This window comes from Sminthopsis crassicaudata, chromosome 2 (assembly GCF_048593235.1).
Source record: "Sminthopsis crassicaudata isolate SCR6 chromosome 2, ASM4859323v1, whole genome shotgun sequence".
NCBI classification, from domain to species: Eukaryota; Metazoa; Chordata; class Mammalia; order Dasyuromorphia; family Dasyuridae; genus Sminthopsis; species Sminthopsis crassicaudata.
In genome coordinates this window covers 147045121-147066841 of record NC_133618.1, presented here as the reverse complement: position 1 = coordinate 147066841, position 21721 = coordinate 147045121, and the positions used below count along the sequence as shown (strand labels likewise).

Here is a 21721-nt window from a genome sequence, read left to right as displayed (position 1 = left end):
GAGACACAAAAATCACTGGAGAGAAAAATTCCTTAAATAGTCCAATTGGTTAAATGGAAAAAGTACAAAAACTCATTGAAGAAAAGAACTCCTTAAAAATTAGAATTGGGCAAGTAGAAGTTAATGACTCTATGAGACATCAAGAAAATAATTAAATATAAAATCAAAACAAAAAAATAATAGTAAGACAAATATCAATAAAACAAAATCAATAAAAGCAACAAATAAAATAAAATAAACATTATAATAAATAAGACAAAATCAAAAGAATGAAAAAATAGAAGAAAATGTAAAATATTTCATTGGTAAAACATGCTGACTTGAAAGATCAAGGAGAAATAATTTAAAAATTAATGAGTCTAAATTCTCCAATTGATAAAATCTCAAAGGATATGAACAGACAATTTTCAGATGAAAAAGTTTCTATTCATATGAAAAAAACACTCTAAATCACTATTGGTCAGAAAAATGCAAATTAAGACAACTCTGAGATACCATTCCACACCTCTCAGATTGGCTAAAATGACAGGGAAAGATAATGATGAATGTTGGAGGGGATGTGGGAAAAGTGGGACACTAATATATTGCTGATAGAGTAGCGAACTAATCTAACCATTCGGGAGAGCAATATGGAACTTTGCTCAAAGGACAACCAAACTGTGCATACCCTTTGATACAGCAGTGTCTCTATTAGGCCTGTATCCCAAAGAGATCATAAAAAAGAAAAAACAAAAATTTTGTAGCAGTCTTTTTGGTAGTGGCAAGAAACTGGAAACTGAGTGGATGCCCATCAGTTAGAGAATGACTGTATAAGTTATGATAAACACATGTTATGGAATATTATTGTTCTATAAGAAATGATCAGCAGGATGATTTCAGAAAAGTCTGGAGAGACTTACATGAACTGATGGTAAACGAAGTGAGTAGAACCAAGAGAACATAGTTCTCATTGTTATACATAGTAACATAGTTACACAGTGACAAGGTTATATAATGGTCAGTTCTGATAAGATCTTGACTGGTTTCTTTTTTTATTTTAATTATAGCTTTTTATTTACAAGATATATGCATGGGTAATTTTTCAGCACTGACAATTGTAAAACCTTTTGTTCCAATTTCCCCCTCCTTCCCCCTATCCCTTCCCCAGAGGGCAGTTTGACCAATACATGTTAACTATGTTAAAGTATAAGTTAAATACAATATATGTATACATGTCCATACAGTTATTTTGCTGTACAAAAAGAATCAGACTTTGAGATAGTGTACAATTAGCCTGTGAAGGAAATAAAAAATGCAGGCGGACAAAAATAGAGGGATTGGGAATTCTATGTAGTGGTTCACACTCATTTCCCTGAGTTCTTTCGCTGGGTGTAGCTGGTTCAGTTCATTACTGCTCTATTGGAACTGATTTGGTTCATCTCATTGTTGAAGAGGGCCAGATCATGGTTCTTTTCAACAGCAAGGTGATTCAAGCTACTTCCAATAGTCTAGTAAGGGAAAGAGCCGTTTGCACCCAGAGAGAAGATTGTAGGGACTGAATGTGGATCACAGCATTGTATTTTTACTTTTTTGTTGTTGTTTACTTGCATTTTGTTTTCTTTCTCACTTTTTTCCTTTTTGATCTGATATATTTTGTGCAGCATGACAATTGTGGAAATGTGTATAGAAGAATTGTACATATTTAACATATATTGGATTACTTGGCATCAAGGGGAGGGAGAAAAAAATTTGGAACACAAGGTTTTGCAAGAGTGAATGTTGAAAACAATCTATGAAAATTAAAAGCTTTAAAAAAGAAAAACATATTAAAAATTAATGGGCAACTAGAAAATCATGAAAAAAAATCCTAGATGCTATCTTTCAAAAAATTAAAGGAACTCTCAAAGAGAACCAGAGAACTGAATGATATCTAAAATTAGGATGGTACAAGGCTCAGATTCATGAGGTGTCTTCTGCTAGTATTATAAGCCATGTGGATTACGTAGGTCCTAGAATGGGGGAAGATGATTCTTAATTGATCATAATCCATAAAATATAGTACTACAAATTTGTGGAAAGAAAGAAGATAATTTTATTGAATATCTATGAATTTGGACATTATCTTTTCCCATTTTTATTGTATAAATAAATTTTCTACTTAACATTTTTGTTTGCCTAAATACTAGCAAGAAAATCTAGAGCCTATCAAGAGAGGCAAAATAAACCAGATTATGAAGTTATCCTAATTTCCTTAGGTAGAAATAAAATATATGGAGTTTCAATATAAACCAAATATTTTGAAGTTCTCAGGGTTCCCCTGACCAAGAAATAAATCAGAGAGATCTTTTAAGAGGCACTCCTTAAAGCAATCCTTGCTCCTTATGTCAAGAGAGATTTTCTGGCACCAGGGTTACTTGAAAAATGAGGAAATCGGACTATATTATCTCTAAAATTCTTTGTTGACTTAAATGCTATGGCCCTATTTTGTACTGACAGTAAGAAACAGTAGTTATGACCAATAGTGCAGATTTTGGCTTCTTAATAAAGCATAACTTTTAGCTTTTTTATAAGGGCATGGTGAAACCATTTACAAAGGGTGGTAAATAAGTTTGTATAGTAGTAGTCAAGGTTTCAATCTAACCTATAATTTTGCTATGATATAGGGAGCCACAGGTACTTAGCCAAAAGAATAGAAGGGATAACTAAAGAAGACTTAGCAACTTACATTTGGATGAGACCATAATGGTTATCTCTAATCCAGCCTTTATATAAAGCATGAATATCCTCTATAGCATGTCCAACAGTAGTACTCAAAACTCTGGCTCAAATACTTCAAAGAAACAAGATAAGACTTACATAAAATAATACAGAATAAAAAAAAAAGCAGAAATAATAGAATAATACATACACAATGACTACATATTATTTGAGTAATAATTACATTAACTGGCAACAGAAATCAAGCCAAATACAATATAAATCATTAGAATTAATTTATTAAAGTTAAAGTAACGCCTTCCTTTGCTTTTGCTTTTTCCATATTTACAGGTTTCCTATTGTACATTTCCTTTTTGGTATCCTGTGATCTCAAATTTAAGAGATACAACATAGAATTCATTTTAAAAAGATTATTGTTTAGTAACTTTTCTATTGTGTCTGACATTTCATGACCCCATGTGGAGTTTTCTCAGCAGAGATAAGGGAGTGATTTGCCATTTCCTTTTCAAATTCATTTTACAGATGAGGAAACTGAGGCAAATAGTGTTGTGACTTGCCCCAGTCTTAGGCCATATTTGAACTCAGGAAAAGAAGTCATCCTGACTTTAGGCCTAATATTCTATCTATTGTGCTACCTAGCTGCCCCAAACTCATCTCCCCCCAAATTTAACCACCTTCTCAACTTCCTTATTTTGACTAAGGATATTACCATCCTTCCAGTGACCCAAAAAAGGATTTCAGAATCCTTTTCAATTCTGTACTATCCTTTACTCCTTACACCCAATTGCCAAGTTTATTGGTTTTATCTCCTCAATTTAACTTGCATGTGTCCCCTTTTCTCCATGCACACATTGAATTCATTGTTGTCTCGCCTTCAGGCTCCATCCCCTCCACACATATGCCAGATTCATGTTCCTATAGTACAATTGTTAGCAAATCTTGGGACTGTTTCAGTGGCTCCCTATTGTCTTTAGGATTAAAGCCACACTTTTCAGGCTTTCGTAATCTGACTCTAATCTATCTCCCAGGCTTATTACTCCTTACACACTCTATCTTCTGGCAAATTGGGCTACTTCTTATTCCCTACACTCAGCATTTTATTTCCAGCTTCTGTGTATTTACAAAGGCTGTCCCTCATAGTTGTAATGCATTCCCTATTCATCTTTGTCTCATGGAATCCCTAGCTTCCTTCCAAATTCAGCTCAAGTTTATCACAAAGCAAACTAGGCTTCTCTTGATCTTCCCAAGTTACTTTGTGTTTTAGTGTATATATGCACATATACATATTATGTGATTTTCTGTATACATTGTTTTTCCTTAGTAGAAGGTAAGATCCTCAAAGGCACGGACTATTTCTTGTTTCTATCTTTGTACCCTCAACACTTTGGACAGGGCCTGGCCCTTAGCAGGCATTTAATATTTGCCTATTGATTGACTGAGTTTAACAAATGGTGAACTACAAAAATATAAGAATATATGAATTTATCACTTTCAATCACTCTTATGTCATCTTGCATAACCATTTTGAGAAAAAGTACTTTGAGGGTAGCTTGTGAAAAGGATAGGGCTGTTGTCTGCTGTGTCAAAATAATATTTATTTTAGGAAAAAAAAGGTTGTTGTTGTTTTTTTTTTTTTCCCCTAGACATGTCTTCTAATGCTCCAGTAATCACCATTTAAGTACTATCCCAATTAGCTTAGGCTGTTAAGACAGTTGCCTGGTGAACCAGCCCCATGAGGTATCTGCTCCATGGTATAGGGAAGCAGTGCAAACAAGGGTTATGAACAGAGATAAAGAAATAAAAGAACAAGAAAAGACAAAGAAGGGAAGAAGGAAAAGAGAAAATAGAAATAAAAGAGAAATGTGAAATAAAAGACAAAAAGTACAAAAGACAAAAGAAAACAAAGAGTGAAAGTGACAAAATAAAAGGCACAAAGACAAAAAATGAAAAGGACAAAGGCAAGGAAAGAGTCTATAAGGGGAAGGACCAGAAGAAAGAGAATCCTGGCCTAATTCATTGTTAGCAATGCATTATCTCTTAGCTATTAGAGATTCAGGGAGGTTAAATAGATTAGCAAACTTTAAGCTTTTCCTCCACAGTCTTTGTCCAAATGCAGGCAGTATACTTTTTCTAAACCTCTGTAATCATGTACCTTAAGAACCCACACTTTAGAAACTGAGGTTTCAGATTTTCTCTCAGAAATTGATCAAGAACCAAAGCATGACAAATTTCAGTAATTACCCAGGGCTCCGTACTATTGCAGAGCTGTTCATATTATTGCAATGACTAGAAACTGGGTATCTGAATAGCAGAAAGGGATGTAGCTTTGCTAGTTGGTAATAAAAAAAAAAAATTAAAAAAGAACCAAACCTTTAATCTGCAAACACACAATAGCCCATAAGGTATATCCACACCCATTCCAAGACAAAGCATATGAGAACATGGACCCCTCCCAAACACATGCATCCCAATGTTGCTCCCTCTCCAGACTTCTTCCCCCAGCTCACTTTAGCATGGTTTCATTTAGCTTAAAAATATAAGAACAGAGAGACTAATGAGAAGGGGTCAAGGAGAAAAGGAAAATCAATATACAGTTCCCTGATCCACAAGCATGTGTGCTTAAGGATAAGTAGATTTGTTAAATATAAAATATTACTGGAAATATTGGAAGATGAAAGTGCAGAACATTTGTGCTTTGGTTTTAAAATTATACCTACAAATACCAGATTTTAGCTTTGAGAATCAGTTATCCTCCTGTTGTGAGAACCAAATGAAATAACTTATATGAAATGCTTTGCAAATGTTAGTTATATAAATGCTAGCTATTATTCTTATTCTTATTATCAGAGCATAAGTAAAACTGCTGTTAACAATGGTCATCTAGAATGTCTATATTGGCTCAAATAGAAGACCATTATATACCTCAGCTATAAAAAAATGGGATGATTAAAATATGAAGCAATACACAATGTTAAAAACATAACCCTGACCAATAGATACATATTCATTGATGATCTAGTCCCAGCTGTCTCTCTAAGCTGTATGACCTTGAGCCAATCACATACCCTCTCCGGGCCTCAGTATCCCAACCCATAAAAGGAGGGAGTTGGACTGAAAGACTTCTATAAGATCTCAGTTCTAAAAATCTAAGATTCTAATTGAATCTGACTTGAAGAGGGCATAGTTCCTATTGCAGACGATTCACAAGGATTGTGGAAAATGTGCACAAAGTGTGCAGCCCCCAAAAGACAGTCTGTTTTGTTTTGTTTTTTTCATGCATTGATTACTCAGTGCTCACCTCATTCAGTAGTAATAGCAGCAGCAGCAGTAAGTCCTCCTTTCAGGCCTCAAACTGCAGAACCTCCAGTTACCATAGCGGCACAAAAGCAGCCTTTTCTTCTCTCAGCTCCCACCAGTCCCAGCTTCCTCTAGTCCAATCGCAGCCCACAAACTCAGTCTTGGCATCCTACATCTCTTAGGCAACAGTGTGTGGCTTCTTGATTGGCCATAAAATCTAGGAGGGCTGAAACCTTAACTGGGCATGGAAGGGGGAAGTGACCCAAACAATAAACCATGGATAGTAAGGGTGTGTGAAGTGAGAGAGATTGTCCTTCGCTTATAGACAGAATGAAGGGAGGAACTCCTAAAAGGTTTTTCTACGGCACTAGCTAACCAAACAGCCCTACCCGCTGAGCAAGCCCGATCTAGTCGCACGAATTCCCAAAAGAAAATTCCACTTTTCCATGCTTTGAGAGTGGCCAATCAGAAGAAGGTGGGCAGAAGGAAAAAGAACAAGCTTCTAATTCAACACAAGCACTGCACCTGTAACAGGAAGTGGGTGGTTTCAAGACTTAAGGAAAGATTTGAGGAGAACTGTCACACACAAAAGCTTTTTAGCTCAAGTTTCCTAGGTTTTAGGAGTCAAACTGACTGACAGGTACCTCAGGAAACCAGCAGATGGCATGCCTTTACAAGAATGATTTCAAAAGATGAGCTTCTTAAAAATCTGGTTCCAATGTACTGGAGTTCAGAACGACACAAAGACATTTCCCAAAGGGAGAGGGACTGGATTTATGATTTCATTGTTATAAGGAGCCCTCTAAGACTATGTATACATTTCAGAGAAGGTGCGGGCTTAGCTTAGTAGTTTCCTCCTCTCACTAAGGGATGATTATAAAATGGATGAAGGGAGAAAGGGAAGAGGGAAGGAAGAAGACTAGTTTTTCTTGTTCCTTTTCTATATGTTCTAAAATAATAGTTCACATTTATACAGCGCTTTAAGGTTTACAGACTATTGTCCTCACAACAACCTGAGGTAAATAGTGTAGCTCCATGTTATAGATGGTTTCAGAGGTTTTAGGTTTCAGAGAAGTTATTAATGTACTGTTCTGGAATCTGTACATGTGTGTGCAAATATGAACAAGGGGTGGTATGAAAATGTAACTTAAAATTGTGGTGTATTCTAGACTTATGATAAATGCTACAGAATCATCCAGCCAGCCACTATTGTTGGTATTTATGCTTGCTAGTCTAAAGATGACTTATTTCCAGTCACTTGATCTCTTAAGAGTTGAAGCTGGGAAAAGCACATGAAAAAGGAGATAGGAAAAGAAGATAGATGGATGCAGTCTAGAGTGAAGAGATACCCCAAAAAAGAGGTTAGCAGAGTAGTTAAAGGACCATAAATGGTTCAAGAAGTAGGGGAACAGATTGAGCAATAAGATGAGAATTACAGGATTCGAAAAGGTATCTTAGATGGTATCAATATTTAGTTCCACACACACTCCCCTGTTTTTATAGGTGAGGAAAGTAAAGACCAAAGAGTAACTTAACTTGTCCGTGGTCATATAGCCAGCATTTTTATCTAGGTCTTTGGACTTCAAATCTAGTGTTCTTTCTACCATACAGAATCTAAAAATTGGAAAACATTTTGGATGACCAAAGGCTGTAGCTAAGTGAACAGTCTTAGCAGATACTTAATAAATGCTTAATAATCAATATATTGATACTGAAAAACTCATTTTTTAATTTAGTGATTCATTCCATTTTTTGGATCTTTTTCTTTACACATGCCTAAATCTGCTGCTCTGTAACTTAAATCGATTGCTTAGTTTTGTCCCTCTCAAACTAATCCCTTTTACACAATAACCCTCCAAATAATTTTGTTGTTTGTTATATTACACCATTACACATGTTGAGCTTGCAGTTACTCTACTATAATATTCATCTGGAAAATAAGGTCCCTGCTTTATCAAGAACTGGCCAGGTGACCTTGGACAAAACTTAAGCTGGCCTTGTTTGCTCATCTGTAAAAGGAGGAGAATGGATTAGACGGTCTTTGAGACTTTTCCAGATCTAAAATTCTGTTAGTCTATTCACAGCTTCCAACTTGTAGAAAGCTCCCTCGGATGCTCCCCGCCCAGGCTTTTAAAACCACAAATTTCCTTTTATAGAAGGGTGTTATGCTGGTGGTGTAATAACAACAAGCATTTCACTGTGTCTGGTGGAACTCCATTCATCCAACGAACAGATAGATACCTGCTTCCTTGAAAATGTCACATCTCCTAGCCTTTTATTGAGTCCTGTTTCCCCCTTATTCTATCCACCAGATGACTTCAAACCAAAGTTGATATTTAAGCCCAACTCTTCTAATTCCACAGCGAGTGTTCAAGTGAGGAACCTGCTTCTCTCAGATTAGATGGTTGCGTATCCGAGCTTTGTCGCTTAAGTACATTGTGTCTCCTAATCTGAAAAACGAGCACGAATTGGACAACCCCTAAAATCGTTTCCAGATAGATCGTTCGTTCTTCCAAGGCAGGGCCTATCTTTTGTCTCTGTTCCCTAACGCTCGGCACAGTGCTAGGCACATGGTGGGCACTTAATAAGGGCAGCAGCGGCAGGCCAAGGTATCCAAGGGAGCCCAGGGCTTACCTGAGCTCTCTAGCACTTGTGTCACTTGACATGAACCCCCCTGGACCTCAGTTTTTCTTTTGTAAAGAGGCAGGGATGGACTTGATGGCCACAGGCTTCCTTCCCTCCTAACCCTGTGGAGCTGAAAGCCGAATTTTTGAAAGGGCAGCGGGGGCGCTGCGCTGTGGATGGGGGAAAGATGGAGAGAAAGTGCAGGATCCCAGAAGGGAGCAGCAGGAAGGATCATTTTTGTAAGGAAAACACAAGCCCAGGGGCCAGAAGCTAGGCTAAGGGGTACAAGCCCGGGAACATCAGCCAGCTCCTTAAGTCGGGGGCGGAGGGTGCGTGCCCACCCTCCCTGCCTGCGTGCGCGCTCTCGTCGGCGCTCGCACTCGGCGCTCCGAGGTCCGGGAGTCCCGTAGGGTCGGGATTGGTGCGGGGAGGGGAGCGCGCTCCGGAGAACGAAGCGGGGGGCGCTCGGGAGCGCGCGCGGGCGGGCCGGTGGGCGGGCGGGCGGTCTCTCCGCTGATCCGTTTACCTGAAGGAGGAGCAGCCTCCGCCGCCCCCGCCGCTCGGGCTGCCGAGACAACAACGGCGAGGACGAGGACGACGAGGAGGACTACGGGGGTCTGAGGTGAGATCGAGGAGCTCGCTGCAGCCCAGCTTGCTGGGAGAGAGGAGGGGGAAAGGAAGGGGACCGAGACGGTGCCGAGGCGAGCCCGGCGCGGGGCTGAGGGGCTGAGGGGCCGCCGCCGCCCCCTCCTCCTGCTCCTCCGGGATCCCTGCTCTCACCGCGGCCACAACAAAAGCGCTCCGAGGCTCGTCCGGAGGCGGGCGGCCGCTGCTGCTCCCCACCCGGGGGACCGGAGATGCGGGCTGGGGGCGCCGAGCGAGCTCCGGAGGTACGCGTGCCCTCCCGGGCGCTCTCCTCCTCCTCTGGCCGGGCTGGGGGGGGCAACCTGTGCGAGTGTCCCCGCCCTTCTCCTTTCTGAGGGAAAGGCTCTTCCCGACCACCCCCCTTTTCCCTCCCGGGTCCCCCGGGGGGCGGGAGGGGGAGGAAGGAGCAAAGAGGACAATGCCCCGAGGACCCCAGCTGGCTCCGGGGACTGGATTTCTGGCGGTGCTTGCCTGAGGGAATATTTGGACCCCATCTGGGTGCATTTTCCCCGAGCCGTGGGCGCCTCCTCCTAGAACGGGTCGCCGCTTCCTGGGGTGGGTGGGATGGTGTTTGTGACCAATAACTTAGCAGGTAGCGCCGGAATAAAAGGTTGCGGTTAGTAAATGGCTGGAGGAATAATGGCCAAGCATCCCTAGTGGGCTGTTTAAGACCCTGGCTCCTCTCAGAAAACTCCGGACCCCCCCGCCAGACTTCTTTCTTTTGAGGCCTCCTTGAGTTTTTGTGCTGGGATGGGATGGAGACGAGCGTTCAGCCCCGGGGAACAGCCTTTGTGGGTATCAGTAAACACGCGGTGTGGACCGGATAGACAGACCCGAGACCTTTAAGTTCGGAAGCAGCCTTCCCTGAAGGGGGTCCGGCGCTGGGAAGAGTGTACATTTCGAATTCCGGTTACTCAGAGTGAGACAGGTGCATCGGGCACAGCGCTCTAAAGATGGTCGTGTAAAATTTTATACAGATTAGAATCTGGGTGCAAAGCTACACTGACTGGGAAACAAGCAGCTTTGTTAGAACCTTCTCCCCGTACTTCACTAACTATAGGCTGGAAAAGTCAGGAGGGGGAGGGGAAATCATTAGTTCTACCATTAAATAGTAATTACCTATCATTTTCTAATCATCCTTCTCGACCTTAAACATGATTTTTCCCCTCCAGAGATTCTCTATTCTCAAACCAAAAAAAAAAAAAAAAAAAAAAAAAAAAAAAAAAAAAGAATTAGACTCTGAGGAGTCTTGGAGATGTTAGAGTAAAAATCACATAGTCCTGCCCCCAAATCACTTGAAAGAAAGGACTTGTAGATGATCTCTTCTTTACTCAGTCTCCAGTAAAAGGATATGTTTTTTTTTAAAGTGACTTGCATCTACTTGAAGGGACCTGCTGTAATTAATTCCACCTGAACTTCCCTCAAACCCCTTAAAATCTGCAGTTCAAACAATTCTTCAGATCTCTCTTAGGATCTGAATGGGTTTATGATCTTATCTACTGGGTACTCCCTCCTAAAATGCAAATTGCTATCTTTCCTTTTCTGCCCATATAAACAATTTGGTATCCCATCACCCACTTAGCATTTGTTAAGTACCTTCTACTACATTCAAGGTAATGGGCTGAGGTCTAAAGATATAAAGAAAGGCAAAACTTGCCTATCTAATGGGGAACACAGTAAGCAAACAAAATATATTATCTACACTACAGAATGAATTGAAGAAGCAAAGCACTAACATTAAGGGAAATGGGAAAAGCTTTTTGTAGAAGGTGGGTCTTTAGCTAAGACCTGAAGGAAGCCAGGAGGCAGGGATGAACAAAAAAAGTTACATCAATTAAAGAAGTGAAGGCTCTCCTAATTTTTTCTTGAATTTGTGCTAAAATAAAACATTATACTAATATGCAAAATTCTATCGAATATATAAGATTTTATTTGAAATGCAACCTTCATTCCAAGCATTGTTCATGGTTCTCTTATCTATTATGTGCAAGTTTTAGCTAAATCCAAAATTAATTAAGACATTGTCCTAATGTGTATATATATATATATATATATATATATATATATATATATATATATTGTATTTAACTTTAACATATTTAACATGTATTGGTCAACCTGCCATCAGAGGGAAAGGGTGGGGGGAAGGAGGGGAAAAATTGGAACAAAAGGTTTGGCAATTGTCAATGCTGAAAAATTACCCATGCATATATCTTGTAAATAAAAAACTATAATTAAAAAAAAAAAAAAACATTGTCCTAACCCTTCATAGAACCAAGCTGGGGGAATTCAGCACATACACAAACATGTAATACTATTCCATGATTGTAAAGTAGAATAGAATAAGAGCATAATTAAGACGAGTGTTATTTGAGGTTAGAAGAAGTTGGTTATTATGGATCCATCAGTTTAACTTGCTTCACTTCAAGCAGCTTTTTCCTTCTTTGTTAACTTATGAGGATGAGTTGGTCAGAGGTTATGACTTTTGTAGGGAGGGAGAGGAGGAATTTGTAATGTTAAGTATAATAGCATTTATTTTAAGGAGAGTAATTAAGGAGTAATTTTAAGGAGAATGCTAAATGGGGAGATCAGTAAAAGTCTTTAGCTGGAAATACCTAAGCGAATTGAAAGCAACAAGTCTATAAGATCAAGTGAGGAAGAAAATCATTTTAGATGTAAGGTATCACTTGTGCAAAGGTAAGAGATAAAATATAATATTAAGAGTAATATGATATTAAGTCATTTTGACTAGATACAAGAATGTGGGAAGAGAAAGTATATTGAATTATGTTGTGAAGGAAGGCAGGAGCCATATTTTGGATGGTTCTACATGCCAAGTTAAGGAACTTATATTTTTTTCTAGAGGTAATAGGAAGATTTTTTAGTAGGATTGAGTGACATGATCAAATGTTTAATTGGTAGGAATAGTAATTTGTCATATTTGTGGAGAATGGGTCAGAGGAGGAGACAGGTAGAAGGAAATTAGGCTGTTAAAATGAGGGAAGTTGGTGAGGGTCAAAATTAATGCAAAAGACTATGTGACTGGAAATAAGGGAACAAATAGGACATATTGCAGAGATAAGAAATCATAAAACTTGGGAATCAATTGGATAAAGGAAGTGAGGAAGAGTCAAAGATGATTCCAAAGTTAAAAACTTTGGTGACTAGAAAAAAGGTTTCCACAAAAATAAGAATAGTTGGAGGGAAGATGGGCTTTGAGGAAAAGTTACTGAATTTTTTTTATGTGTTAAACTTGAGAAATCTACAGGGTATTTCGGTTGAGGAGTCAAGCAGGACTTGATTTAAAAAGAAAAATTAGCTGGGTATATAAATGTGTGAATCTGATTAGAGATGACACTTGTATTGATGAGATAATTTAAGAAGTGTTGAGAAAAATAAGAGAATAGTGTCCAGTATACAACTATAAAATGTAACCCTTCAGTTTAGTAGTGTCTCCCACAAGCACTTTATCCCAGCCAAACTGGAATACTTTTTTTTTGAGTTTGACATTGTATTTTCTTTCTCCTGGAAAGGCAGGAATCAGATGCCACTTATTCTAGGCAGCCTTTCTTAAAGTTGTCAGTTGTTGTCAGTGCTTCCTCTCTTCAAATTTTCCTCCACTTACTGTATATCAGTATAAATGTTGTATTCCACTCTCTTCTATCTTTTCCTACTCCTCAACTCTGTTCACCAGAACACACACACACACACACACACACACACACACACACACACACACACACAATCTTAAATGCCATAAGGATAGGACTATTTTTCATTGTGTCATTCTATTCCCAGAATTTAGCAAATTGCTTTGTCCATAGAAGGTATCTAATTAATCCTTATTGAATAAACAGGTTTTTCCCTTCACCTCTTTTTCTAAAACACAATTTAGGAATGACATATTTACAAATAGATGCTATATAAATCCTTACCAAGACATAGTCCCATTGCTGTCAGAGATTCCATCTCATCTTGAAATTGTAGAATTTAAATTGTTGAATAGTAGGAGGTGCAGGGAAGGTTATATGCGTGTGTTTACTTTAAAAAAAAAACAAACTAATATCTAGTAGTTTTGATAATTTTTGCTTTATAGTTTCTTTTGAATCCTGGCAGACCAAATTCACTTTCATCATTTTAAAATGGTTTCCTTTAATATTATCACCTGTTTGCTTTCTATTTAAGTTTTGTTGGTTTTTTTCTAATTCAGTGAAATGTTGGTCATATGTCAAAACTATAAATTAATTTAGAAGATACTGACTTTTCACTCTGTTGGCTAGAACTATTTTTATATAAATCTTCTGTTTCTGAAGGTTAATGCTTAAGTATTTGTTGCATCTTGATGTTATTAATAGGATTTTTCTCCTTTTTTTTTTTTTTTGCTTTTTTCTCCATATTTTTGCTTTAATGACATAAAAATGTGGGTGATATTTTATGACATCATCTGGTATCTTACCACCTCACTAGTCATTTATTATCTCAATCTTTGACTAATTTGTTTAGGTTTTTTCTACATATGCAATCATGTTATCCATGATTCAATATTTAATCTATTACTTGCTAATGTTTTCCCTCCATTTTTATTTTTCTTTAAATCAATCTCTTAATTACTGTTTTTCAAGTCAAGTCAATAAGTATTTTTAAATGTCAGTTACATGCCCAATACTGTGCTAAGTTATAACAAAAAAAAAAAAAAAAAAAAAAAAAGGCAAAAAGACATTGTTTCAAGAAGCTCACTCTCCCAAGGGAGACAATGTGAGAACAACTATCTACAAACAAAATACAGGGTTAATTGGAGATAATCTCAGAGGGAAATCACTAGAATTTAGGAGAATTATGGAAGACTTCTTGCAGAAGGTTGGATTTTAGCTGATACTTGAAATCAGGGAAAGGAAGGAAGCAAGGTGAGGAGAGAAAATTCCAGGCACAGGGGGAAGCCAGTGAAAATGTGCTAATTAGGGAGATTGAAGTGTCTTGTCTAGGAACAGCAAAGAGGCCAATGGTTTTTGGATTGTAGAGTACATGGAAGGGAGTAAGCTGTAAAAAGACTGGAATGGTAAGAAGGAATCAATTATAAAGGACTTTAAAAGCTTAATGCAAGATTTTATATTTTAACTTCAGTGGTCCTCAAACTTTTTAAATAGGGGGCCAGTTCACTATCAGTCAGACTGTTGGAGGGCCGGACTATAGTAAAAACAAAAACTATGAACAAATTCCTATGCACACTGCATATATCTTATTTTGAAGTGAAGAAACAAAATGGGAACAAATGCAATATTTAAAATGAAGTAAAGTTAAATCAACAAACTTACCAGTATTTCAATGAGAACTATGGGCCTGCTTTTGGCTAATGAGATGGTCAATGTCTGGTTCTATATTTGTCACTGCTAGTCGTAACAAGTGATGCAAGTGTGCATCTGTTAGTCTTGATCTGGTTGGAGATTTCAAATGTTTCATTCTAGAAAAAGTCTGTTCTCAGACATAAGTGCTGCTAAAGATGGTTGCCATTTTGAGTGCATGGTTCCTGAGATGAGGATATGTCTCAGAGGGGAGAGATGCATAGAAATTATGAAGGCTGCTTGACTTGAATGTGGCTTTCAGAGAGTCACAATTCTGCAGTTCAGCCAGTTCCATTTGGTAAATTGTATCCACATTTTCAATGTCAATAGAAAATGGGTTATGAAAAAGCTGTATGTCCTGTTCATGGAAATGAAGGTCTTTAAATCTAAATTGGAACTCCTTTTGCAATTTTTCCAATCCACACATGTTTTGTTTGGGAATGCAATCACGGTTTTTCTGCTAAAAGATTTTGACTTGTGGGGAGATGGCAGAAATTTTCCTCCTTCATTTATTTAATGAGGAAGCATAATTTTACTTCAAATGCTTTGACATGTGATTGCATATCACAGACAAGCTTCCCCTTTCCTTGAAATTGCGTATTGAAATTGTTGAGTAGTTCTGTTATATCTGTCAGAAAGGCAAGGTGCCATTTCCATTCTGCATCATTGAGCTCTGGTACTAATTTGTTTTTTGAAGGCAGAAAAGTTGTAATCTGTGGAAGTCATAGAAACGTTTCAAAACTCTCCCTCAATTCAGCCAATGGACTTCAGTGTGATATAAAACATCTTCATACCCAACATTTAGCTCAGACAGAAATTCCTGAAGTTGTCTGTGATTTATTGCATTAGCTCTAATGAAGTTAACACAAGATACCACAATTTTCATAACAGAGTCCCACTCAGTGATTTACTACACAGCGCTTGTTGGTGGATGAGGCAGTGTATGGCTATTAGATGAGAATGGTTATGTTTGTCCATCTCTTGGTTAATGCGTGCAATTACTCCTTTCTTAGACCCCACCATGCTAGGGGCGCCATCAGTTGTCATGCTGGCTAGTTTAGCCCAGTCCAGCTCCAAACCATTCATAGTTTAGCAAACCTTTTCATAGATATCCTCTCCTGTAGTTGTTCCTTTGATGCTTTGCAGTGCAGCAAGCTCTTCTATAACTTCAAAATAATCATTCATCCCACAAATAAAAATTAGAAGTTGTGCAGAATCACGAACATCATTGCTTTCCTCGAGTGCCAAGGAAAAATAAGAAATTTTTTTGTGGAGTTTTGCAAATGCTGATGCAGATTGTCTCCCATTTCTTCAATCCTCCATGTAATTGTTGGTCCTGAAAGACTCACTGTACTAAATAAAGTGGCCTGCTCTGGACACATCTCTTTGGCAACAGAAAGAAGGCATTCTTTAATAAGATCTCCCTCCATGAATGGTCTGCCAGTGCATGATATTAGCTTGGCAACTTGAAAACTTGGTCGCAGTGATGAAATATTTAGCTGCTTCTGTTTCACAAAAATATTTTGCTGAGTTGTCAATGTATTTTTCAGTTTTAATATTTTATCTTTTCTCACTTCTCCAACCAAACAATCATATTTATCTTTATGTTGAGTTTCATAGTGTCGATGCAAATTATATTCTTTGAACACAGACACTATATTCTGGCATATCAGACATACAGCTCTTTCCTTGTATTGCATGAAAAAGTAATCATAAGCCCACTGTTCTTTGAATATCCTACACTCCAAGTCAATTTTTCTTTTTCTTGACATCATTATTTCTAAGGGATTCCAAATTGCTATTAGTAAAATATATATATATATGTACAGCATCACAAAAACAATATACAGCAATAACTTTGCCCACACAGAGACATACAGACTTCAATGCCCAACTTCCTCCAAGCTGCCTCTGTGCTGTGATGCCTCTGTTTCTTGCACCCTCTCTCCGCTTCAGACCTTCACTGCACACAAGTTACCACTCAGGCGGCCCTCCCACATGCCCTGGCTTCCTCTGAATCCTGGGATCAATTCTCATAATCCAGCGCTGCATGATTGTACGTGCTGCACTGGTAATTTATCATAATTGCAGGCAAGACTGTGCATATATGTATATACCTGCGTGATATATTTTATGTGCAGAATGAGCTTCAATTACAAATTGTACATTGGGGCTTCCGGGGGAGGTCATCATGTGACTTGAAGCTGCACAAGTGTATGGGGACCTTAAGAATCTGGAGGGGGATGAAGCAATGCACCAGCTCTGCACCCCCTCATACTCAGGATAAGTGGGGAGTACACTAAGGTCAGACCTCCAGTGATTATAAGGTGATGACATTTGTTAGCAATATTCCATCTCTTTATGAAAGTACAGAACATACACACAATGATAAAACTGATGACCACAGCAGCCAGACATGAGGTCACTATGGGTATAGGGCCACGGCCTGGTATCAGGAGCCTCACTCTGGGCAACAATAGCAGTCAGTACCGCAACATGCGCAGCATGCACTGTACATCCCTCACACTTGTCTATTGTGGTGGCTTCCCTTACTTTTTACAAGGCTGTGGGCCATCAGTTCTTCATCTTCTACATCATTCTCCCTTCCCCACATCATACACCCCAGTCTGGGAACTCACCTCACCTCGGTATTGCCTCACACTCTGTCTCCACCACCTCAGCCCAGTGCCGGAAATGTGCGTTGCTAACGCGAGTTAAAGTCGAACTTCACTTCTGGTCTGATTTTGCCATAACCCGGTGGGCCGCGTAAACGTCCTCAGTGGGCCAGATCGGCCGTAGTTTGAGGACCCCTGCTCTAGGCAATAAAGAGCTTCTAAAGTTTATTAAAGGAGAGAGAAGGGCATTGTAACATGGTCAGACCTGCACCTTAGGAAGTTCAGCTTGACAATTGAGAGGGGGATGATCTGGATTGTGGAGACACTTGAGGCAAGGAGATAAACCAGAATGCTGTTTCAATAGCAGTGAAGTGATAAAGATATGTAAAAAAATTGTGAAGAAGGAAGTAGAATCAACTGGGCTTGACTACTGATTGGAGTGAGTAAGTTGACGATGATGTGGGGTTGCAGTCTAGGTGACTAGAATGATGGTGGAGTCTTTGACAATAATAGAGAATTTATATGAAGATGGATGAGTTTTTCAGGAGAAAGAGAAGAAGTTTGTCTGGGGCCATGATGTATTTGTTACTGTTACACTTGAGATATCTTCTTAACATCCTATTTGAGAGGTCCCAAAGGCATTTGGAAATGTAAGACTGGGGGTCCAGAGATAGGTTACATATAGATAAATAGATTTGAAAATCATCAGCATTGAGATGATAATTGAAACCATGGGAGCTGATGAGATCACCAAGTGAAATAGTATAGATGGAGAAGAGGGTCCTAGACAGAAGCTTGAGGGTATATCTACTGTTAGTGTAAAAGACCTAATTGATGATCCAGCAAAGGAACTGAAAAGAATCCATCAAATAGATAGGAAAGAAAACAGACACAGAAAATTGTCACAAAATCTTTGAGAGAAGAGGCTATCAAGAAAAGAGGCTTTGACAGTGTCAAAGGCTTCAGAGAAGTCAAAAACATAAAGATTGAGAATAGTTAAATATAGAAATTAGGAAACCATTAGTGACTTTGCAGAGAGCAGTTTTAGATCAATGAGGATGGACCTCAGACTTAAGAGAGTTAAGGAGAAAGAGAGAGGAAAGGAAGTGGAAGTCTTCTTGAGCATTTTAGCTACAAAAGGGAGGAGAGAGATATGGTGGTAGCTATCAAAGATGGTTGAATCAAGTGAGAGTTCTTTTAAGGATGGAAGAGGAATGGGTATGTTTTGTAGACAGTAGGGAAGCAGGGAAAAGAGAAATTTTGTGAAGATTTGCAAGAAAGTAGGGATGTTAGAAGGAGTCATTTTCTGGAGAAGATGAGATGAAATGGGACCACTTGTTCATTTTTCTTCTAAATTAGTTGCCATTACAGTAATTTCTTAACTGCCAGTCCTTATATCTCTTGACTGTTTCTTGTTATAACTTAACATTTTATAAACTATGCCCCCCAAAATTGTTGAAGGTGGGTTGATTGCCTTTTTTTAAATTTTTTTTTATGTTTTTAGTGTAAATTACTCTAAATGTTTTTCTATTGCATATTACATTAGATCTTGGTTTCAAATAGATATTTCCCTAACTTGTTCTTCCTAACACTCTTCCCTCCCTGCACCTTCTTTAAAACTTTTTTTTCACTAATACAAAAGTATTTATCCAAATTACCAAAAGTACTTCTGAACCCAAATTTTCCTTTCCCATTAAACCCTCCCTTGTAATTATATATCATCATTTCTCTAAGATGAAGATTGAACATTGCATTTAATCTATAATCTAATGGGTTTTTTTTATTATTCCTTTCATTTTTTGTTTCCTTCATTTTGCTTTGCTTGCCTTTCATCATTTAGACTCTACTTTCCCATATTTCTAGACCCCTTGTTGTCATTAATTTTTATGATTTAATCATGTTCTGTTATATTCAGGTATTCCTCTTTGTTCATCTACTTCCCCATTCAGTGGACTACTACTTTGTTCTAGTCTGTTGGGTTTGGATTTTCTTTTTCTTTTTCTTTTTTTTTTTAACCACTACAAAAATTCTGCTGTGAATGTTATATGCATGTAAAAAAAAAAAAAAAAAAAAAAAAACAACTAAAGGGAGGCCCTAGGTTTATTTCATTGACAAGAGGCCCACAAAATTAGAGACTATAGATAGGTTACAGTTTGCTCCAGGAGACAAAAGTATCCACATCAATTGATTTTTATCAAAATACAGGACCTTTATTTTTACTATTGACTTCCTTGGGATATATGTCCAGCAGTTCTCCCACTTCTTTAATTTGGAATATTCTTTCTCAGTTCCATCAAGTACATAAATAGCTCTACTTTATTTCTGTCCCTCTGACAGTTGTAGGAGAGTACAAGGATTTAAAATAAGCTTCTGAGATTCAGGTCTTTCAAGTAAGTATTCCAGATTATCCAAACTTTCTTCTTTGGATCCTGGAAGCCAAGCCAAACCAAATCAAGCCTCCCATCCAAAATGCTAATACAATCTTAGCCCATTTAAATTTTTTCCATTGGTATTTTATTTTTCTAAATTTAGCAAAAATTTTTTTTCTTTTTAATTCACATTGCTTTATGAATCATATTAGGAGAGAAAAATCGGAATAAAAGAAAAAAATGGGAGAGATTAAAAAACAAACAAACAGAAAAAAAGAAGTGAACATAGCATATTCCATGGTTTTTCTTCTGGATGCAGATGTCATTTTCTGTCCAAAGTCTATTGGGATTGCTTTGGATCACTGAACCACTGAGAAAAACCAGGTCTTTCATAGTTGATCACTGCACATTCTTGCTGTTATTGTGTACAATGTATTCCTGGTTTTGCTTGTTTCATTCAGCATTAGTTCATGTAAAACATTCCATGCCTTTCTATAATCATCTTGTTTATAATTTTTAATAGAAAAATAATATTCCATAAATTTCATGTACCATAACTTATTCAGCCATTGCCTAATTGATGGGCATCTATTCATTTTCCATTTCTTTGCTACCACAAAAAGAGCTGCCACAAATATTTTTGCACATGCAGGTCCTTTTCCCTCCTTTATGATTTTCTTGGAATACAGATCCAGTAATGGCACTACTGGGACAAAGGATATGCCAAATTGCTCTCCAAAATAGTTGGCTTATTTCATAACTCCACCAACAATGGATCAGTTTCCCAGTTTTCCTGCATTCCCTCCAACATTTATCATCTTTTCTTGTCATTTTTCCTGTCATCAAGATATCATTGTCTTTTAACTGCCAATCTGAGAGGTGTGAGGTGGGAGTTCAGAGTTGTTTTCATTTGCATTTCTCTAATCAAGAATGATTTAGAGCATTTTTTCATATGACTATAGATAGCTTTAATTTCATCATCTGAAAATTGTTTAAATCCCTTAACTATTTATTAATTGGGGAATGACTTGTATTCTTATAAATATGACACAGTTCTTTATATATGTTAGAAATCAAAGAGTTTTCAACATTAACCTTTGCAAAACCTTGTGTCCAAATTTCTTTCCCTCCTTCCCTTCTTACCCCTCCCTGAGACAATAAGCAATTTGATATAGGTTAAACATGTGCAATTCTTCTAAATGTATTTCCACATTCATCATGTCTTAGCCCATTTTAAAAGAAAAATGTGCAATTATAGTTTTGTGTTATTGTGCCCTAATTATAGCTGTGTTCAGATTTGGGGAACACATTTTAGATAAGATATTAATAAGAATCTAGTAGAAGAAACTCAAATGATGCAACTTATATTAGGTGTGTGGCAAGGAAAGGATAGTGAAAGTGTATTGAAATATTACTATAGGAGGATCCAGTAAAGTAAATGGTTATTTTTAACTTGAAGAAGCTCTTAAGAAGATATAATGGAACATGATGAATGTCTTTAGATATATGAAGGTCTGCCTTGGGTGGCAGGGGGAATTCTGCTTGTTTTGCTTGACTTTAAAGAACAAATGGGTAGAAGTAACAAAGAGATTTTTGCCTTGATATTATGAAATCTTTAAATCAAAAGTCAATCAGGCTTTGTAAAGAAGTAGTCAATTTCTGATCATTGGAGATTTTCCCCTAGAGTTTTTAAATGGCCATTTGTCAAGATTTTACTGAGAAGAGGTGAAGTGATTTATTCTAGGTTCTACTGCTAGTAAATGAATATGATTTTAAACTCCAAATACCTTTAGGCTGACAACTTCCTTGGTTATCTATCAATAAATAAACATTTATTAGATGCTTCCTATGTACCAGACACTATACTAAGTGCTGAGAATACAAAGAAAGGCAAAAGATGCTCTCTATACTGGGGGACTTCACAATTCCATGCAGGGAGACAATATACAAACAATTATGTACCAAAAAAAAGTTATATATAGGATAAATAAGAAATAATCAACAGGGGGAAGGCACTAGAATTAAAAGGAGCTGGGAAACTTTTCCTGTAGAAAGTGAGATTTTAACTGAAATTAAATAGTAGAGATGAGAGAGAGCATTCTATACATGAAGAAACAGCCAGTGAAAATTCCAG

General features: G+C 37.7%; 2 protein-coding genes across 8 annotated transcripts in view; one reads left to right on the top strand and one right to left on the bottom strand.

Moving 5' to 3' along the window:
* FBXO16 (F-box protein 16) overlaps window positions 1-6616 on the bottom strand; it is a 75929-nt gene extending 69313 nt beyond the window's left edge. For 2 of the 7 annotated variants that reach the window (XR_012486054.1, XM_074287581.1), the window contains exon 1: window positions 5996-6607. Coding sequence is in view for 5 of the 7 variants with exons in the window: in XM_074287581.1 (XP_074143682.1) it covers window positions 5996-6000 (5 nt within the window). In the remaining 2 variants the exon portion in view is untranslated. Of the gene's footprint in view, window positions 1-2704 lie in introns of all 7 variants that reach the window. The other 5 variants (XM_074287578.1, XM_074287582.1, XM_074287583.1 and 2 more) reach the window with 4 other exon arrangements.
* A 2441-nt stretch (window positions 6617-9057) lies between these two features.
* FZD3 (frizzled class receptor 3) overlaps window positions 9058-21721 on the top strand; it is a 79532-nt gene continuing 66868 nt past the window's right edge. The window contains exon 1 of the mRNA XM_074287577.1: window positions 9058-9241. The gene's annotated coding sequence lies outside the window, so the exon portion shown is untranslated. The remainder of the gene's footprint in view (window positions 9242-21721) is intronic.